Source organism: Daphnia magna, linkage group LG1 (genome assembly GCF_020631705.1).
Source record: "Daphnia magna isolate NIES linkage group LG1, ASM2063170v1.1, whole genome shotgun sequence".
In the NCBI taxonomy this organism is placed as follows: domain Eukaryota; kingdom Metazoa; phylum Arthropoda; class Branchiopoda; order Diplostraca; family Daphniidae; genus Daphnia; species Daphnia magna.
The window spans coordinates 1,928,640-1,946,538 of NC_059182.1; the positions used below are offsets into that span (position 1 = coordinate 1,928,640).

Below are 17,899 nucleotides of genomic sequence, written 5' to 3' on the forward strand. Positions count from 1 at the left end.
TTGTTGAAGCTAAAGTTGAGATGGATTCCAGTTAAGTCTTTTTTATGATATTCAATTTCAAGCAAAATTTTTTGCCCGTATTCCATGACCCGATTAAATCTGCATTGATGGAAGTTTCTAGAAGTTAATTGCCAAGATTGATCTTTTTCCGCCCTAAATAGGCTACGTTGAAATGTTGTGATTTGAATATGGTTGTCTGAGTTGTCACAACCAAGCTATGTCTATTTTTTTGTGCTACATTATTATCGCGATGTCATTAATTTTACATTGGAATATAACGTGACTCTTTTGGGAATGCAGTGGGTACCCTATTCCTTTTTTCATTTCCTAATTTTTTTTCTAGCCCCAGTTCTATCTAGTTTATTTTTATTTTATTATTGTTTGTAAGTGGCTCGTCTCTTTTAGCCGAAGAATTTCGTTTGCTGCCAGAAATTCGTCTGCTACAAGGGGATGAGCAACAAACCATTCACAAACAATAGTTAAATAAAAATAAACCAGATAGAACTGGGGCTAGAAAAAAAATTAGGAAATGAAAAAAGGAATAGGGTACCCACTGCTAGGAAGAAAAGGGGGAAAATCTTAACTTTAGTTATGAAAACTTATTTTTTAACGTGAAGAAGTGGGTTTCTCCATAAGACTCTGCAGCAGCAGCAGACCAACTTCAACACAAATGAGATTTTCGCATTTGTGGAGAACGTGCAACCTAGGATGTTTTACTACTCTATTGCCCCCACTCTTCCCCTACTCTATTTAATATTTTTTCTTTTCATTCAAGCAAAGTTGATGATTCCGTTAGTCGTTAAGTCAGTAGCACCCACGTATGAATCCGGAAGAAGGGATGTTGCAAGCAGCAAACCGTTTCTCCATATTTTCTGTTTAACTGAGCAAAACCTTTAGATTTAGGTCAATATTTAAAAGAAAACCGGTAAGTCAATCGATTCGTGCAGTTGTATGCTATCAGTAACAAGTTTGACAGTGGGCGAATCACAAACAGGAACAAATACCTGTATGACGGCAGGATGCGTAGGGGAGAGTGGGGGCAATTGATACACTTTTTGGTTTTTTGTATCTCTTGAAAAAAATACTGAAAAATTTAATATAAAAATTATATGGGATTGTAGTCTATTATCACAGCTACTAAACAGTTTTTTTTATGAGGAAAAATTAAGTTTAATAGTAGTAAATTGTAAAAAACTGAGGTCGCTTCGAGTGTTTTAATTGCCATGGTAGCAGGGCATTTGAAACGGTGTGTCGGGGCAATTGCAACGTGGGTTTTCCCATAAGGAAGCTTCTTTATACCCACATAAAATCAAAATCACGATATCTCAGCAGCCACAACTGCTAGTGTGATCAAATTTTACCATTAGGTACAATGCAATTTACAGATTTTTAACATATGCTTATGGTATATCGTAATTTAGTTTAAAAGATTAAAATAATTAAATAAAAAAAAACATTAAGCAACATGCTTTTTCAAATAAACCCCAAAAGCTAATACAAGTATTATAGTTGTGTTAATATGTTGATTTACATTTTTTGAAATGAATTACGTCAAATACTTGCAAAAAAATGCAACCACTCGCAGACAGCGAATATAAGCAAAGTGTTTCAATTGCCCATTCAATTGTTACATTTAATTATTTAAAATTGTGAGAATTAGTATTTAATTTTAAAAATACGCAAAATAGTGGAAGAATTTCATCTTTCCACCGATTGATTCCACCGATTGCTTACAATCCTACTTCATGGTGACACACACACACACAGCAGCAACACGATCTCTGTTTTCGACTCTAAACCAGATTTTTTGTTCTTCTTAGTGTAATAATACCTATGCAATCATCCATCGTTCATTTCAATGGCTCTGAAGTAAAAAACGATGGAATGTAAAAAGATTTTTTCTGTATCTTGAAAGGTGAAAGTACAAATTTGCCAATCTTTATACACATATGTACTGTAATCCTGTCAAAATGCAGCTCCAGAATGTTAGCAGGAGACGTCATCAGTAACTGGTTTAACATATTCATACCTGTTTCTTTATTGACGGGTTTTGGGATTCGGCAAAATGAAAGTTAACTTAGACAAGGTCAAACCTGTTTGCAAATCGAGATCGTAACAGAATTAGGCTAAACGTGTTCTCCAGTCTTCCATCGGCGACCGCATTGATTGCCAGATTGTTTTGTGACCCAGTGACTACTTCGTAGCGATCAAGCCTTTTGTAATCACAGGCTTCTGTTTAATCATCCGAGCGTCACAATTCATACGTCCATTGTCGTGAACACACAATCGTCATGTGCTGTAAATTGAACCGATTTTGTTGCTGTGCCTTTTCGCTGCAAACGGGTACGAAAGTCATTGCCAATGTTTATTTGGTAAGATCCACTAAAGAATTTTACCAATTCGTTCTTATTAAACCTACTACTGTCTATTACGTAACAGCTTATTGAGGTTCTAGTGCTCACGTACTTTGGAATATCAGAGTACACAGGATTATTTTCCTCTACAGGTATTTTTTTATTGGTGACTATTGCTTTAACAGCTGGAATAAATATTCGATTGGCTCTATATAGATTTAATCACGATGGTGGTATTAGCCATGTTAAGCACGATCCTGGTTCTCATCTCTGCCACAAAGGATAGTAAAGCGTCGTTTCTCATGCCTTGGCTCTTCATGTGCGCCATTTTGATTCTTGGTGGAATGGGTTACGTTGGATGGATCGTCATTCAAACTGGAGGTCATGCAGTCATCATCTTTGGCTTCATGTTGGTCGGATTAGCTGGTCTTGAAGTGGCAGTCGTTTCAGTAGCTTCGGTTATTGGAGCAGGTAGTTAATTAAAGAGTGCATTTGATGAAGAGTCAAATCTAGTTAATCATTTAATGTGGTCTAATTGACTCAATGCAGCCCTTTTTCTGTATAACTGGTTGGTCGTCTTCAATTACTACCATCACCTGGTGGAAAAGAAAAGGCAGCCTTTTGAGGAAGATGCTGCCTCCATCAGTTACATAAAGTATCCTTAATGACGAACCGTCGACTCACAAGTCATTCCCTCCAACCAGACAGGAATCCGATCTAATATTATATGATTTAATAACAAAATTTCGTTATTTATTTTATGCACTGTCGATGTAGTCAAGAACTCAGCGGCGATTTACGTCCTTGATGGCTAAGTATTACTATTTTTTTAAATGTTTTCCCGTAGACCTATAGTCTATGATTACCACGATTGTCTCACTCGAAATCGTTTAAATTCACGTGTAATTTATATCAAGGTGTGCACGACTGCAAAGGCTAAAAGCATTTATTGTCCATTTATTAAAAAAATTATCCATCTAAATTATGGAACACCCCTTCGTTCGTTTAACCACTATCACTTATATGTAAACATTATAGTGTACTCCCTCCTTTTTTTAATACAATTCCATGGGTTGCCAAATGGAGTGAAATCACGTTTTTGTGCACCTGCAACAAACGATTTTACGAGTGACTATAACACATTTGCGTTATTCCGTTTTTCGAAGAAATATTTTTAAAACGAAAAATCCGCTTATTTGCCTTAACTCTGTAGAGGTGCGTACAGGAGTTAAATTTTACGTTTTCAATTGGGGATGGGAGTTCGAACGAGACTGTATAGTGTAATATTATATTGTCTAGAATGTGATGTCAAAACATATTAAACCTTTTTTGCGCATGCTCATTTTGCCATTCCTGGATATATAATTTTCATGGAAGCTTCTCCAGTTCACAGTTCTCATGGTGTAGTTGGTTATCACATCAGTCTAACACACTGAAGGTCTCCAGTTCGAACCTGGATGAGAACAACCAGTTTTAAACTTCAGGATTAGTCAGATTTAATTGCAATGTTTACGACAGGATTTTTTTTTTCTTTTGTGGCAAAAACATAAATATCAATACGATATTTTGTTAACTCAAACTAATTTGTTGTCCTGTGAACAACAAACATAGATTCGTCTAACAGATATTTGATATAGTTCTGTTTCTGCTAGAGCTCTCACAATTTTTGCAACTACATTTCTTATTTTTCCTTCATATGACCATATATTGGTCAATATATATCAAGTTCTCATGGTGTAGTTGGTTATCACATCAGTCTAACACACTGAAGGTCTCCAGTTCGAACCTGGATGAGAACAATTCTTTTATTGTAGCGTTTGGAATCACTTCATAAAATACACTGGTAAACTGACAAGTTTCATTTAAAGGCTTTGGGCTTCTGACTTCTTAGGCCTTGAGAAAATATTTTCTTTGGAATAATCTGGAGTGTTACTATCTAAAACACAATTTTGTCTAATTGCTTCTCAAATAAGCTGTAGTTGTTGTGTAGAAATTGAACTCAGTCATAAATTTTACTCAATGGAATTGATAAGCCAGACGGGGAGGCAAGCCAATCGCAATTGCACATTCTCTACTTTATTGAAGGGTCATTTAATATGTTCTCATGGTGTAGTTGGTTATCACATCAGTCTAACACACTGAAGGTCTCCAGTTCGAACCTGGATGAGAACAATTCTTTTACTTTTCAATAAACTTTGTACAAGTTGGTGAGAAAAATGTGTGAGTGAGAACCCATTTTATTTTAATTCTTTAAAGTAAATGTCAAACTGGAAATTCATTTAGCCAATGACGTGTTTTGGAAGTCTAAATGCTATAATGCCTATTACAACGATAGTAACCCTCTCGGAGTGCTAGCGGTATTGTCCAATAGATGGCATTAAATTTTGTTTCTTTTTGGTTTTTCCGTCTGCTAAGAACTCGTGCCTGTTGCCTGTAGTGTGTAGTCCATGCTGTAATCGAAGCGAACGAAGTGAAGTTATTTCTTCCTCAGCTGATTGAGTTGTTATCGAACAAGAAGGGAAAAAATAATAATAGTAATATCATTCTCATTTAAAGGAGTGTTTTGAAGTTTACTTTGTTTTCACATCATGACTCTTAATGCAGCTCGCATTCTCTTAACTATAGCTCCGATTCGGTGGAATAGTAAGGCAAGTTCAGCCTACAGACTTCAGTCCCTTTTTACAAGCTCTCAAGTTTCCCAGAGCAATGAACAAGCTTTCTGGGACAGTGAAGGGTCAATAATAGTTGATCAAACAAAACAAACTGGAGATTTGAAGCACCATGTTGTTAATAAACAAAAGGAATCAAGGAAGGAAGATTCTGAAATTGTAAGAATAACCAGCTTTGGGCATGTAAGGTTAGATCTGGATAATCCACCAATTGAACACAAAGACCTCAACATTTCTAAAGAACCAGATTCCTTCAACTTTATTGATTATCAGTTTTTTGGAGGCAAATTGTCTACAAAGGAAACTCCATATCCCACAACAGAAAACCCTAAATTTCAAGCATCAGATGTTCCAATTGACACAAATCCTGTTGACCAGGAATATTTTTATCCCTCTTCAGCTGAAACAGAAAAGGCAAATGAAGTTCTTTCTGCACCTTCTGCCTCTGAGCTTGAATTTGACGAAAATGAAGTTGATGATCAGTATTTTGGAAAGAAAAGTACCACAAGTGCACCACAAGCACCACTAGGGAAAGTATCAGCCTATACCTACCTGAAATCACTTCAAGGCAAACATGTTTTGAGTTTGAACAGTAAAACTGATGACTCAACAAACAATGATGATAAAAGCACCAAAAAAATATATGAAGAAATGCTTCCCAATTTATTTAAAATGCCAAATGATGATATTGTTTTCCTATTGAAAAAATCCATTATTTACAATAAAGGTAATTTGATTAGAGTATTTCGGTACACACAAATTTGACATTTTCACGGCCTCTCCATAGATGGGATTGTTGCATTAGACAAACCATACGGACTGGTATCGACAGATGCTGATGGAAATTCAACAATTGTTCTCGCTAATCTGCTTCCAGCACTAAGTCGAGTTTTGCGCGTAGAAAAATTATACACTGTCCATAGGCTTGACCGTGATACAACTGGTAATAATACAACCAAAACATGTTTAGAATTTTCCAATTAACTTGCTTTCGTGTTACTTTAAGGGGTTTTGCTTTTAGCTTCCAATCAAGTCGTTGCTAACAAGCTGAACAAACTCTTTTTCGATCAACAAATAAAGAAAAAATACGTAGCCATCACGAAAGGAATTCCTCATATCAGAGAAGGTACGTGTTGCCTTGCCACCTCTTTGTGTTACTCGATTTCAGCGTCCCTTTTTTCTCTTTAGGGACCATTAGTATTCCCCTTACAGAAAAAAGTATGGGTGAAAGACAGCGCATGACACTCAGACCAGTTAAAGTTCACAGCAAAGATTCCGTAGCAAGTAGCAAGTATAACGCTAAAGGAAAATCGTTTCACGCCGTCACCCACTTTAAGGTATATACATATAGTTTCATATGGAAGATTTTTAATTTACAGAATTTCCCATCTTGTGTAAAGGTGAAAAAATCCTCTGTAGGCGCCGCCTTTGTGGAGTTAGAACCTGAAACTGGAGTCCGACATCAACTGCGAGTTCATTTAAGTGAAGGCCTTAACTGCCCCATATTAGGTGATCATAAGTATTCACATGACGACAAGTACGCCCCCCAAAAGCTACCGCAAACTATGCTGGATCTTTTAGCTGTCAAACAGTCAAAAGTTAGAAATATTCCCATGCATCTTCATGCAGCTTCCATTGTTATTCCGGGATTTGGCGAAGAAGGAAAAGAACTTTGTATTAACTCTCCGCTACCCCAATTTTTCCGATATACGATGAAGAAACTAAAACTATTCAAGCCGAAAACAGAATGATACAATCATTTGTCCGTTTAAGTAGCAATAAAAGAATGATTTCCTATTTTGTATGTTTTGTCTCTTCATCTATAATTGTGTATGCTGTTTACTGAAGCATTTTCCGCCACGAGGTACGCCGTTTTCGATTTACGTGACAGCAACAGTGCAAAGATTTTTGAGGTGGTTTGTATTTTACTGAGCGCTAAATTGTTGTTATTAAAGGGAATTGTGATTGCCAAAAGCCTCAAACAAAAAAACTATAAACATATGGAAATTACAAAATGTTATATTGTGAATTGGCAACGTCTTGTTTTGGTGGGAAGAAAGAATGGTTTTTTATAGACGAGCAGAAGAATACTGAAAACCGTACATTATAATACGCGAACACCCCATTCTGCATCGAATACTGTTTTTTTTATTCCTGTCTGAAAGTTATAAACACAAAACAATCCAGTAATTGTCAAATTTGTTGGACAGTTGACTAAAAAAACGTTCCATATTTCTGTAATATGAATGCATTACCGATAGATGTAAAAAACAACGTGCTAATAAAAAACTATGTTTACAATATCTTTTCTACAGGATGGTGAACAGAGAGACGTTATGTCAGGATCTCGCGGGCGCAAAGTAACGGTCAGTAGGCCTGGTGCTGACCCAAGATGGCCAGAACGCCAACAGCCTTATTACAATCAAAATACATCTATACCAGATCTTAGAAGTGGCTGGGATAACTGGAATTTTCGTCCAACAAATGGGTTTAATGCATGGCAACATAGTTCTAACTTGCATCAGGTCTGGCCATCAACTCAGTATAGAGGAGGTTACTTCAATGAAGATCGTCTTCCAAGAACGGGAGATTTTGATAATTTTCAGCACAGATTTCCAAATTCATTTAATGCACCTAACCATTTTGCAGAACGTAGCTTGGCACATTTGAACCACACACCACTTAATGAATTAACTAGTGGCAGCCACAGTGGGTCAAGAGATCTAGCAACCCCTCGTGAAACTTCATCATCACACAATAAACAGCCAATCTCTGCAAAAGATAAGCAAAATGTTCAGAGTATGAGAAGTAAAGTCACCGACAGATCTGCTGCCGGTAGGAGTAGAATACCAAGTAGTGAATCACAACAAGATAGCAGTAATCAAAGTCCTAGAGTCCCAGTGTCTACAGCTGAGAAGCAAAGTGTACCTGCAAAATCAACCAGCTTCATGCCTCCTAATGACGATTTGAGAAATAAAGTAAAGGCTTCCCTTGAAAAATTTGCTGCAGCAAAAGATCAAGTTCCTGCGAAGATGAATTCGTCTACATCGGCCGAACCTCTTTTACCATCTTCACCCCAAAAAGTGCGGGAGTCTCGTGTACCAACCGTGGAAACTTTACCTTCTCCTACTACCCGGCATGCAATCAGACTCCCGGCAGGATGTCACCGACGCACATCGCAATCAAGCTCAACATCAAATTCAGCAGTAAACAACGATGCATCTAGCAACCCGCTGGAAGGCATTGGCTTCATTCAGAATACAAGTAGCGGAAATCCCATTTGTACTGACCAGGTAACAGTGTTTCTTTTTACTTTCGTACATTAATTTGGGGGAAGAGAAATATCACTATGCTGTTTGAAATTTGCTTTATATTCGTTGTCTTAGACGTCAAGGGTCGCCAACGCAGCTACGATCTCGGGTAGTGATGTGCCGGCACAGGAAAATGAGCCATTGACTACCATCCCCAAGGATCAGCTAAATAAGTACATCAGATCTATGGACAATCATCAGCGAAGGCAATTGGTGGAACAGCCACGAGCCATTATCTCGCAATACATGCTTAATCACCTAGTACAGGAAAACCAAACTGCAAGAGCTCGGCAATTATCATCATTACGTTTTCGAGTGAGCTCAAACGAATTGGAATTTTCTTCGAGAACAGAAACCAATGTCATACTGTCAGAAGAACTTGTTGACGAATTTAAGGAATTACTTTCACGAGGTGACGAAGAATCTGTTACGCCCGCATCAACGTCGAAAAGACCAGATTCCGAAGATGAAGACATTCAAGTCTTAGAACCACCACCAAAAGAGCCCCCCTTGTGCATAGACTTGGATCTGGATGATAAGTCATCACCAGATGCTTCGCCATCTCCACTTACACGTTTACCTGCCGAAAATCCCGTCTCTATCCAGCAAGATAAAAAAGCACCGGTATTCGGTCGGGTTGAAAGTCCTAGCTATCGTAATAATAATAATTTAGCTGGGGCAGACCGTACGCCCGCTTCCCCTCTTATGGCGTCTTCAAGATCAACTGTAGCATCTACGGAAGTTGTCCCTGTACCGGAAGTACCGGTGCAAACAAGTGTTGTAACGGAAACCACTACAGTGAGTCAAGCACCCTGTCCCGTTCCAGTAAATGCTTCTCCTGTCTCTCGCTGTAACCCTCCTTCTACCATGATTGCTCCAGTGCATCCGCAGTCAACTAAAAACAGGCCAAGCTCAGCCTCCACCAGTATCCCTCCGTGTATTACTACAACCGTTTCGGCGGGGAAGAAAAGTTTCCTAGAGAAACCAAGCAAAAACAAAAAAAGGAAGGAAAGACGAGAGATGAAGAAAAAGGGTGGCCAAGAGAAACCAAATTCGAAAAAACAAAAGAAAAATAAGAAAAAATCACCAACGACATCTCCTGTGAAAACGAATGCCGAATTGATGATCCACTGGAGAGAAGCGCAGAGTACCTCGGAAAATACGGCGGAAGCTGGGGAATCAGACAAGACGGAAATGGTGGCATCGGCCCTGGAGCGAGCAGAATCATTGGAAAAAGGACCCCAGTCGGGCCGGACGAAAAGTGCTCTCAACTTTCTCTTGGTAGATTTGCAAGCTGAGGAACAAGAAGGAAAAAATAGAATCGCTTTGATTGATCGAACAATTGAAGAGCTCCAGTTGGAACGTAAAGCTCTAACTGATAAGGTGCTTGCCCTCAAACAAAAACAATTTGATCTTTTACGCTCGGCACTGTGTTCAAATACTTTTGACGATGACAGCTCATCTGTGCCCTTAGAATCCGTAAAAGCGGCGATTAAGGTAACATTCTATTCTATTTTTTATTGAAATTAAACAGTTCGATTAAACATTTATCGTTTTCCTCAGGCACCTCCCGTCCCGGAAATAGCTAAAGATGAGCACAAGGTTGTGGAAGACAAAGCAACCAATGATGACACATCAACCATCCAGGCAACTCCTACTGTAGCCTCCATTCAGTTACTGAGTCTAATGCACCAGCTGGAAGAGAATGGGGTGCAGGTGAATCTAGGTGACGTGGAACTTGCTGTTCCATTAGATCCAGCTCCTCCAGTTAGTGCCATTACTTCGCTAGGAAACAAACGGAAAAGAATAACCGGTGATGATTCAAAACAACCGAAAAAAAAGGGCACGCCGACTAATTCTCCATCACGAAATGCTACCTGTGCCCAAGCTGTTGAGAAGCTGGATCAGTTGCCGGCAAACTCGCTTCTTATACATCCAATTCAGTCAAACCATACTCCAGGTCCATTGCAAACTTTGTCTGTTGGTCAAGTCAACCAGATTTCCTCTACTATTTCTGCCGTTATTGCGCAATCAGTAGAACCTAATTCTGAAAAAAAAGCAGCGTCGCCACTCGCCCATGGCGGTCAATCAAAAAAGGCAACAACTTCCGAGATATCGGTTGCCGCAGAGTCTCAAACCTCATCAAATGAATCATCTATGACAAAATCTCACAACGTGCCTTCGTCTGCTGTTAAAGCAATGGAGCCTAAAAAGCTAACGAGCATTCATGAGAAAACCGTCGTGGACAAAAGTGCACCTAAAACTTCTCAGGCGGTGGAAAAAGAAACCTATGTCACTATCTCGCGTCCCGCTGAAGCTGTTCGCACATATTCACGACGTGAAGATTCCACTAACCAGAAAACTACACCAAAACCTGCTCCTGTCAATACCCAGAGCGCTGGAACGAATGCCAAAACACCTCGTCCGGCTGGATCCAATCAAGTGATTGACCTTGCTGCAACCCACCCGATCCCTATAGAGAAAGCTACAAGTTGCCCTGTTCCTGCCGAGATCGCACCTCCGCCGTCTCTCAACGCATCTTCCTCTCCAGATTCATGCAATTTTGTTTTATTACGATCGCATCAATCGTCCGTAAGGTGCGTGTTTATTTGCGGCCCATGCGCGTTCACAGCTTCGGAAGATGGGACGGTGCATATCTACGACCTTATGACGAATTCGTTATCAATGCGGATACTTGGCCACACAAAGCCAGTCACATGGCTGTATGCGGCCTCATTGAATACACCAAGTGAAGTGCTGAAAACCATCAGATATACAACAGAATATCTTAATCATCTGACTTTGATCACGGGTAGCGAAGATGCCCATATACGACAGTTTTCTCTAGACAGTGGTGCCCTGCTTCACGAGAAATTTTGCGACTTTCCGTTGACGTGTGTAGTCGCTCACAAACTGCAATCGAAGCTCTATGTTGGTACTACCGAAGGAACTATTTACACCTACACTCCCAAACTCAACGCGCTGAGAGCAAACAAGTTCAAAGTAAGGGTAATCGCTTTAAACACTTTCTAATTGCAAAGATTCATCATTTTTGTGTTGCTCAGGCAAATGCCGAAGTAATTTTCATGAAGATATTAGTTGTTCGTGGCAAAATAGCAATTATTGTGGCAGCAAGGCGAATGGATCCTGTTATCTATGATCTGGAAACGGAAGAAGCACTCTTCACACTTACTTCCAACATTCCCAGCAGTTCCTTTTACTCCATTTCGACTGCTGCAAATCTTGTCTTCTGTTGTGACGCCAACAAAAACGTGTTCAAATTTGATATAAATAGCGATAAGCCTCTTTGTCAAACGGATACACGTAAGTTTCTCGTAACGTCTATTGGTTTTGTTAACGTACTTCATCTACAATTTTTTCCTCTCTGTAAAGTGCCTTCTGCTGCCGTGGGCTCGTTTTATGATGGCAAACGATTCCTTGTTTTAGGCTGCATGGATGGAGTCATTCGTGTGCTAGATACTACGCAGAAACCGCCTTCTCGTCTTTTTGCCTTGCCAGGACATGTTTTGAAAACACTCACATGTATGAAGGTCGTCGGGGAAAGGGTAATGGTTTTGTTTTCTTTTCGTTTTGTTTATCTTGGTTTACGGGTTGTAATTATTTCCGTAAATTTTGATGTTTATTTTAGATTGTTGGTGGATCTCTGAACGGAGAAGTTGCTTATTGCCGGCTCCCCAATCTAGAGGCCCTAAGTAAAAGTCAGCCGCAAATGTGAAGACACGTTTCAGTGTGAAGATAATCTACTTTAAAAGTAGTGGAATTTGAATAATACATGATTTGGTTTGATTTTCCTGTTTTTGTTGAAATTCCGATGACAAAGAATACAGTAAATGCTGGTGTCAATAATACACTGGCAAATGCTCGGAAACGGAAATTCATTTTCCATTGTTTTTTAAATTTCTTTTCTTTACATTTGGTGACTGGTACAACTTTGATTTACTGTTTAGTTACTTAGTTGCCTAGCAGACGACGTAAGTGCTGTTGTTGCATTTTCGTTCAGAGCTTGTCGGCAAACATTCTTGTATTCACAAAAGTTCAATTGGCTGCATTTAATATTTTGTTGGCCAGCTAGAATGCCTGAAAGTAAGAAAGTTCATTATCTTTATTTTTCTTGAAAACATTTACAAACATATTGTCTGTTTTTTCAGGAGATGGACAGGATTCAGGACCGGGGGAAGCGTAAGAGATTATCCCCAAATAGTTTCTACAAATAGATCTTGTATCATGCAATTGTTGGTTTAAATTACAGATCCTCTAGGTTGACCAATGATGATTTCAGAAAGCTGATGATGACACCACGGGCTGGATTTGGTTCAGGATTGTCAGGTGCTTCAAGTAACTTGGGTATGGGTTCTGTTAGAGGTGACAGTTCAAGTGTGCGGAAAACGTCTCATGGCAAAAGTGACCAGAAAAGAGCAAAAAAAAGGTAGTCTGTCAATTGTTACAAATATGTTGATATGTTGATACCAAATACATTTAAATTATTTTAGTGAATATTTGAAAGAGAAAAAAGAAGAAGAAGAAATTCTTGCTGAGCTTGCCAAGAAATATCGCGACCGTGCCAAAGAAAGGCGCGATGGAGGCGAAACATCTGGACCTGACGCTTTAGCCACACTTGGAGCATACCGTGCGGTTGCCCCAGATATTAAATCGTAGGACAATCATGGCTTCATAAAGCAATAACAATCAAATAACCAGTGCATTTTTCTGTTCAGAACAATGGATGCCGCTGAAAGAAGAAAGCAAATGATTCAAGAGTCAAAGTTTTTGGGTGGTGATATGGAACACACTCACTTGGTGAAGGGTCTTGATTATGCCCTACTTCAAAAAGTACGTAGTGAAATTGAACAATTTGAAGAAGAAGATGACGAACAGTTGGAACAAGCTGTGGAAGGGGAGAAGGGCGAAAAGGAAGTTGAGAAAAAGAAAGAAGGAGAAGATGAAATCCAGTTTAAAACAATAATTGGGAAAAATATATTCAGGTATAAATCATTTATCTTAAAAAAAGATCTCGTCTAAGCGTTTGGATTTATGGTTTCTGTGCTACAGGGCTGTATTCCGATCAAAGCCACCAGAAAGGAATGAACATTTTCTTCCCGGAAGAATGGCCTATCTTATTGAGTTGGAAGATGAAAATGCTGAATCAGATATCCCCACGACCGTGTTACGAAGCAAAGCCGATTGTCCTGGGCTGGAATCCTTGGCCACTTTGTCTACGAATGACATTGTAATTAATAAATTGACGCAGATTTTATCTTACCTACGGCAAGGAAAAATCGGCAAAAAAATCAAGAAAACCAAAGAAAACAAAGAAATGCCACCGCCACAACTAATCCCAGGACTAAAAGTCAACAAATCGGCAATAGTAGAAGACAATATCTATAGCAACATCGGGACATACGTGGCACCTACTAGGGAAAAATCTTTGTCTAGTAGGTCAAGAGACAAAGAACGGCGAGGCGATAAACGTGAGTACTTTGAGGACAAATCCCGAAAAGATATCGAAGGAGATCTTGATCGAGATAAGGCATTGGATGCCACGAAAAGTGCTACTGTCTTAGAAGCAGAACGGACCCTGGGTGCCCTTCTGAAACCTGGAGCGGCTGATGTAACTTGAAAGATGTGGTTGAAGATTAAATATCTCGTATTACATTTGCCATTGTTATTTTGCCAGAAACGAGAAGGAGCTTCTACCAAGAAGGCGGATAAGATGCTTTCGAAGCTGTCCGCTGAACCAGAAGGATACGCTGAATGCTATCCTGGATTTGAGGAAATGAACGACGCCCTGGAAGATTCCGATGACGAAGCCGATTACTCAAAAATGGATTTGGTATGAAACATATTTTTGCATTTTTCCGAGAGCGATCAAGTTAAAAGGATGTTTTGGTTTTTACTAGGGAAATAAAAAAGGGCCAGTCGGTCGATGGGATTTCGACACAGCGGAAGAATATGGCGATTACATGAACAAGAAAGAAGCCCTTCCTAAAGCCGCCTATCAGTATGGCATTAAAATGGCTGATGGACGCAAAACACGCAACAAGACTGTCGTCAAGACAGATAAAACAGAGAAAGCCGAACTGGACCGGGAGTGGCAAAAGATCCAGTCTATTTTGCATAAACGTAAAGGAGGTCCTTCTGGTGAAACACAGTAAGTGGTGTTGAGTTTGATACCTAACGTGTTTTGTTTTTTATTATTATTATTGAAGATGTTCGTAAATTTATTTATTTACTTTTTATTTTCAGCAAACCCGAGAAGTCTGTTCGTCGCAATTGATTTTATTTGTCCTCGTATTGACCGTCAAAAGTTAATAATTTCGCCTGCTTAACTACACAACGTGAATGAAAGATTGTTTTGATACCCTCACTAGCTTCATATATATTTCATCACAAGTGCAGTGAAACAATTCCAGATCAGTCAAATTTTGCCACTTTTCTCTAAATAGAAATGATATTGGCCAACGATTTTTAACAGGACAGAAAGTGAGAAATAGTGGTCTATCTAAAACCTGCTAAAATGCCGTTTTAAGACTGACCAAATCGAAAAGGGAAAAATGAAAATGCAAAAAGCCACAATGCACACCGACGAATGTCTGAAGTGGTATGTGACTACTATGGCACAAGTCTGTCTTAATTTTTTTTTAACAAGAAGATTGGGGCTGCACTCATCGCAACAGGCCAAATGGATGGAAAGAGGGAAAAGGCTGTATGGTAAGGGTTTCCATTTTCATCTCGAAAGTCATCGGATAGATAGCATATCGCGGTCACCACACTTAAGAAAGTGAGAAAGAAAAAATAAAAAATAAAGAGAAAGTATGATTGAATGTGTGGAATGTATCTAAACTGCAAAAAGGGAAGAAAGGAGGGTGGTGCCAGAGAGGGTGGCCACAGCGACAAATCATGTAGTGATTCAAGTTCGGTGTGCTAATTGTACTATTTTGTTTTTAGTATGGGACGTTGGAGAAAAGGTAGGACACCGATTCGCCATTGTGGGTGCGTCGTACGGCCTCAGCAAACATCATCGAGACGTCTATCACCTAGCATATCAGGAAATAAGCAGTAAGCAATAGAACATACAACTAAATCCAGTAAGGGCATTAACCTGTATTTTGGAGCACTCTTTCATGTGTCTATCTTGAGGTATAGAATTAGTGACCACTACCGCCTCGAAACAGGCGTTGTTGATGCGAGATATGGCAGGGCCTGAGAAAATGCCATGTGTTAAAATGGCATATACTTTCGTAGCACCTGCTTCAAGTAACCTGTAAAAAAACCAAAACAGAATGGGTAAAACAATTAATTTTTTTTAAAGAGAGAAGTATAAATTACTTGTCTGCGGCGTGGCAGATTGTGCCACAAGTGTCGGCCATATCGTCGACCAATATGGCAACACGATCCTTGACATCACCGACAAGCACCATAGCTGCTACTTCATTGGCTTTCTTTCGCTCTTTGTGAATCAAGGCAAAATCAACATTGAGTCGATCGGCAATCGATGTGACCCTGTTTCAAAAATATGTTGCGAGGATGTTAAAAAACATAATTCCTATTTCCAACTGTACCTTTTAGCACCACCCGCATCGGGCGAGACTATAATACAGTTGCGCCATTCGGGAATGTTCTCTTTGATCCACTTCAATACGGCGGGCTCGGCATAAAGATTATCAACCGGGATATCAAAGAATCCTTGAATTTGAGACGCATGTAAATCCATTGTAATGATATGATCTGCTCCAGCTACACTTAACATGTTAGCCACCAGCTTGGCTGAGATGGGGGCTCGACTCTGTTCTCCAGAATAAGTGATTCATTCAAAGATTAAAAGAGAAAAAGACATAAACACTATGGAAAGAAACCTTTTTTACGTACATCTCCAACTAGCAACTATTTAAGTTTTACGGAACAGGCACTGACCTTCGTGAAATTATTATACCCATAATACGCAAAGCTGTTGCGCGTTGGCGATTTGTGAAACGACAAAGATTCAGAAAGAAGGAGTACAACCTTTTACTAATAAATTCCCCTATGAAGCATCGACACCAGAAATCCCATCGGTTGCACAAATCGCCACCGGATCTTGAAGTGACCATAATCGCAGCCAGGGCTGATACTGTACGCTTTTTTTGAGGGCTTTGAAGGATCGTATTTTTTTGGACAGGTGATAGGAAGGAGGCGGTGCGCAGATTTCAGGCAACTACACAGGACAGCTATTTTTGTTCAAACCAAAAGGGGAGCACTTACCGTGTGTTGCACTCCCTGAAAAATTGGCAACAAATGAGCTATCAGCAAACTGGCGCAGGACAACTTATTCAACAACACTAACAGATAAGGGGGGACTGAAAAGTTTGTTAATGGGATCAACACAAAGGTTATTTGAATATTTAAATAAGATCTACCCGTAATGTATCAACTGAGCAGCAGGGCAATCCAAAGACGCCAGGATCTAAACTTACGTTTTCGACAAGTTTTAAATTCTAGATCTCACCTTGTCTTTTTTGTCCTGTCTGGCATAAGGAAAACATGGGATGACAGCAGTGACTCTAGAAGCTGATGCAATTTTACAGGCATTGATCATGATGAGTAGTTCCATGAGATTGTCATTAATTTCTCCAGATCCACTCTGGACAATGTAGACATCTTCTCCTCGTACAGATTCTCCAATCTCAACACTAATGGGAAGAATGACAGTAACTAACAATGAAGACCAGGGTTTAATAAGAAGGAAAGTTACTTGGTTTCGAGATTAGAGAACTTCTTTGCCACGACTCGGCCAAGTTCAATACCCAAACGGTCGACCACTTTTTGAGCCAAATCTGGGTGAGATGAGCCGCTGAAGACCTTGATGTTGGGCATTTTTCTGCCGAGATATTTACCGACAGAAAATTTGGGAGAGAACTGGGCGGTGAGCTTATTTTTCAACAGACACCGGGCTCTTCAAAAATAAAGAAACAAAGGAGGAACTAAAGACGTGTAATTTCTAAATTATTCAATTGTATTGATTAAATACCGATTCGTGTCCGCACGTCCTGGCATTGAGAGTCCACTCGCCTGCTTACCAATCAGTGGTGGCTCTAATATATTAAAATGTCTCCAGTCTTGAGGAGGCTGCAGGCTGTTGATATAATCGGTGTCGATTCTCAAATTATGATCTAGTTTTATCAAAGATTTGTGGCTTCTCATACGAGTATTTAGTCAACGTGAATATATTTATTTTCTAATCATCCATTGTACGTGACATACTTACCACTTTTATTTACAGGTAAACTAACGAAATGGCTTCTATGTCCTATCTTCTAAGTGTTGCATCTCGCATCCGATTGAAGACTAGATCCGCTACACTGCTGCAACTCTGCAAGCTTTCAATGTAAGGTCCTTAAGTTTCAATTTTATACAGTTCTTGAAGGTAATAACTATCTACAATTTAATTAGCCACATAAGCCGAATTTATAATGCCTTTCTCCTAAAATCCTAATTCCTAATTAATCCAAACGAAGAGTCGACTCCGTAATAGGCACACAAGGGATGGCATGCGAGAACCACGTGGTTA

The 17,899-nt window shown here is 39.4% G+C and overlaps 5 protein-coding genes and 3 non-coding genes across 10 annotated transcripts; 7 read left to right on the forward strand and 1 right to left on the reverse strand.

Annotated features, from left to right (window-relative positions):
• Nucleotides 1-1,732: 1,732 nt before the first annotated feature.
• LOC116936558 lies at nt 1,733-3,435 on the forward strand. Its single transcript, XM_032943728.2, has 4 exons — nt 1,733-2,372; nt 2,440-2,506; nt 2,571-2,825; nt 2,904-3,435. The coding sequence occupies exons 1-4, from the start codon at nt 2,292-2,294 to the stop codon at nt 3,017-3,019; spliced, it is 519 nt and encodes a 172-aa protein (XP_032799619.1). The 5' UTR covers nt 1,733-2,291; the 3' UTR covers nt 3,020-3,435.
• Nucleotides 3,436-3,746: 311 nt separating this feature from the next.
• Nucleotides 3,747-3,820, forward strand: Trnav-aac. The gene has a single exon. It is a non-coding gene; the product is annotated as a tRNA-Val (tRNA).
• A 259-nt stretch (nt 3,821-4,079) lies between these two features.
• Nucleotides 4,080-4,153, forward strand: Trnav-aac. Its single transcript has one exon. It is a non-coding gene; the product is annotated as a tRNA-Val (tRNA).
• A 299-nt stretch (nt 4,154-4,452) lies between these two features.
• Trnav-aac lies at nt 4,453-4,526 on the forward strand. Its single transcript has one exon. It is a non-coding gene; the product is annotated as a tRNA-Val (tRNA).
• Nucleotides 4,527-4,759: 233 nt separating this feature from the next.
• LOC116936556 (mitochondrial RNA pseudouridine synthase Rpusd4) lies at nt 4,760-6,820 on the forward strand. The gene is made up of 5 exons (XM_032943726.2): nt 4,760-5,750; nt 5,811-5,966; nt 6,030-6,149; nt 6,212-6,360; nt 6,424-6,820. The coding sequence occupies exons 1-5, from the start codon at nt 4,943-4,945 to the stop codon at nt 6,772-6,774; spliced, it is 1,584 nt and encodes a 527-aa protein (XP_032799617.1). The 5' UTR covers nt 4,760-4,942; the 3' UTR covers nt 6,775-6,820.
• A 258-nt stretch (nt 6,821-7,078) lies between these two features.
• Nucleotides 7,079-12,229, forward strand: LOC116936564 (flocculation protein FLO11). The gene is made up of 7 exons (XM_032943739.2): nt 7,079-7,260; nt 7,339-8,316; nt 8,410-9,831; nt 9,898-11,337; nt 11,400-11,658; nt 11,728-11,900; nt 11,984-12,229. Exons 2-7 carry the CDS (start codon nt 7,360-7,362, stop codon nt 12,068-12,070), a joined length of 4,338 nt encoding a protein of 1,445 aa, XP_032799630.2. The 5' UTR covers nt 7,079-7,260; nt 7,339-7,359; the 3' UTR covers nt 12,071-12,229.
• A 71-nt stretch (nt 12,230-12,300) lies between these two features.
• LOC116936567 (protein Red) lies at nt 12,301-14,700 on the forward strand. 2 transcript variants are annotated; one of them, XM_032943745.2, is made up of 9 exons: nt 12,301-12,438; nt 12,504-12,534; nt 12,605-12,781; nt 12,846-13,007; nt 13,071-13,337; nt 13,405-13,963; nt 14,030-14,185; nt 14,253-14,503; nt 14,599-14,700. In XM_032943745.2, the coding sequence occupies exons 1-9, from the start codon at nt 12,429-12,431 to the stop codon at nt 14,627-14,629; spliced, it is 1,644 nt and encodes a 547-aa protein (XP_032799636.1). In that variant the 5' UTR covers nt 12,301-12,428; the 3' UTR covers nt 14,630-14,700. The 2 variants fall into 2 exon arrangements, with proteins under 2 accessions (XP_032799636.1, XP_032799638.1); XM_032943747.2 differs by lacking the exons at nt 12,301-12,438; nt 12,504-12,534 and having other exon boundaries at nt 12,611-12,780; nt 12,844-13,007.
• A 466-nt stretch (nt 14,701-15,166) lies between these two features.
• Nucleotides 15,167-17,517, reverse strand: LOC116936570 (ribose-phosphate pyrophosphokinase 1). 2 transcript variants are annotated; one of them, XM_032943750.2, is made up of 8 exons: nt 17,360-17,517; nt 17,084-17,284; nt 16,838-17,021; nt 16,594-16,608; nt 15,915-16,138; nt 15,682-15,855; nt 15,455-15,614; nt 15,167-15,389 (listed from the first exon to the last, which is right to left on the reverse strand). In XM_032943750.2, the coding sequence occupies exons 1-8, from the start codon at nt 17,383-17,385 to the stop codon at nt 15,297-15,299; spliced, it is 1,077 nt and encodes a 358-aa protein (XP_032799641.1). In that variant the 5' UTR covers nt 17,386-17,517; the 3' UTR covers nt 15,167-15,296. The 2 variants fall into 2 exon arrangements, with proteins under 2 accessions (XP_032799641.1, XP_032799642.1); XM_032943751.2 differs by lacking the exon at nt 16,594-16,608.
• Between the last annotated feature and the right edge of the window lie 382 nt (nt 17,518-17,899).

Bases quoted from the DNA above. Each gene is read 5' to 3' on its own strand.
- LOC116936558 (XM_032943728.2), top strand. From the start codon at position 2,292: ATGTGCTGTAAATTGAACCGATTTTGTTGCTGTGCCTTTTCGCTGCAA. The intron at 2,373-2,439 runs GTAAGATCCACT...ATTACGTAACAG, and splicing joins TCATTGCCAATGTTTATTTG to CTTATTGAGGTTCTAGTGCT. The intron at 2,507-2,570 runs GTATTTTTTTAT...GGCTCTATATAG, and splicing joins AGGATTATTTTCCTCTACAG to ATTTAATCACGATGGTGGTA.
- LOC116936556 (XM_032943726.2), top strand. From the start codon at position 4,943: ATGACTCTTAATGCAGCTCGCATTCTCTTAACTATAGCTCCGATTCGG. The intron at 5,751-5,810 runs GTAATTTGATTA...GCCTCTCCATAG, and splicing joins ATCCATTATTTACAATAAAG to ATGGGATTGTTGCATTAGAC. The intron at 6,361-6,423 runs GTATATACATAT...TCTTGTGTAAAG, and splicing joins ACGCCGTCACCCACTTTAAG to GTGAAAAAATCCTCTGTAGG.
- LOC116936564 (XM_032943739.2), top strand. From the start codon at position 7,360: ATGTCAGGATCTCGCGGGCGCAAAGTAACGGTCAGTAGGCCTGGTGCT. The intron at 9,832-9,897 runs GTAACATTCTAT...CGTTTTCCTCAG, and splicing joins CCGTAAAAGCGGCGATTAAG to GCACCTCCCGTCCCGGAAAT. The intron at 11,659-11,727 runs GTAAGTTTCTCG...CTCTCTGTAAAG, and splicing joins TCTTTGTCAAACGGATACAC to TGCCTTCTGCTGCCGTGGGC.
- LOC116936567 (XM_032943745.2), top strand. The intron at 12,535-12,604 runs GTAAGAGATTAT...TTTAAATTACAG, and splicing joins GATTCAGGACCGGGGGAAGC to ATCCTCTAGGTTGACCAATG. The intron at 12,782-12,845 runs GTAGTCTGTCAA...AAATTATTTTAG, and splicing joins CAGAAAAGAGCAAAAAAAAG to TGAATATTTGAAAGAGAAAA.
- LOC116936570 (XM_032943750.2), bottom strand. From the start codon at position 17,385: ATGCCAGGACGTGCGGACACGAATCG. The intron at 17,285-17,359 runs GTATTTAATCAA...TTATTTTTGAAG, and splicing joins GGACGTGCGGACACGAATCG to AGCCCGGTGTCTGTTGAAAA. The intron at 15,615-15,681 runs GTAATTTATACT...GTTTTTTTACAG, and splicing joins ATCTGCCACGCCGCAGACAA to GTTACTTGAAGCAGGTGCTA.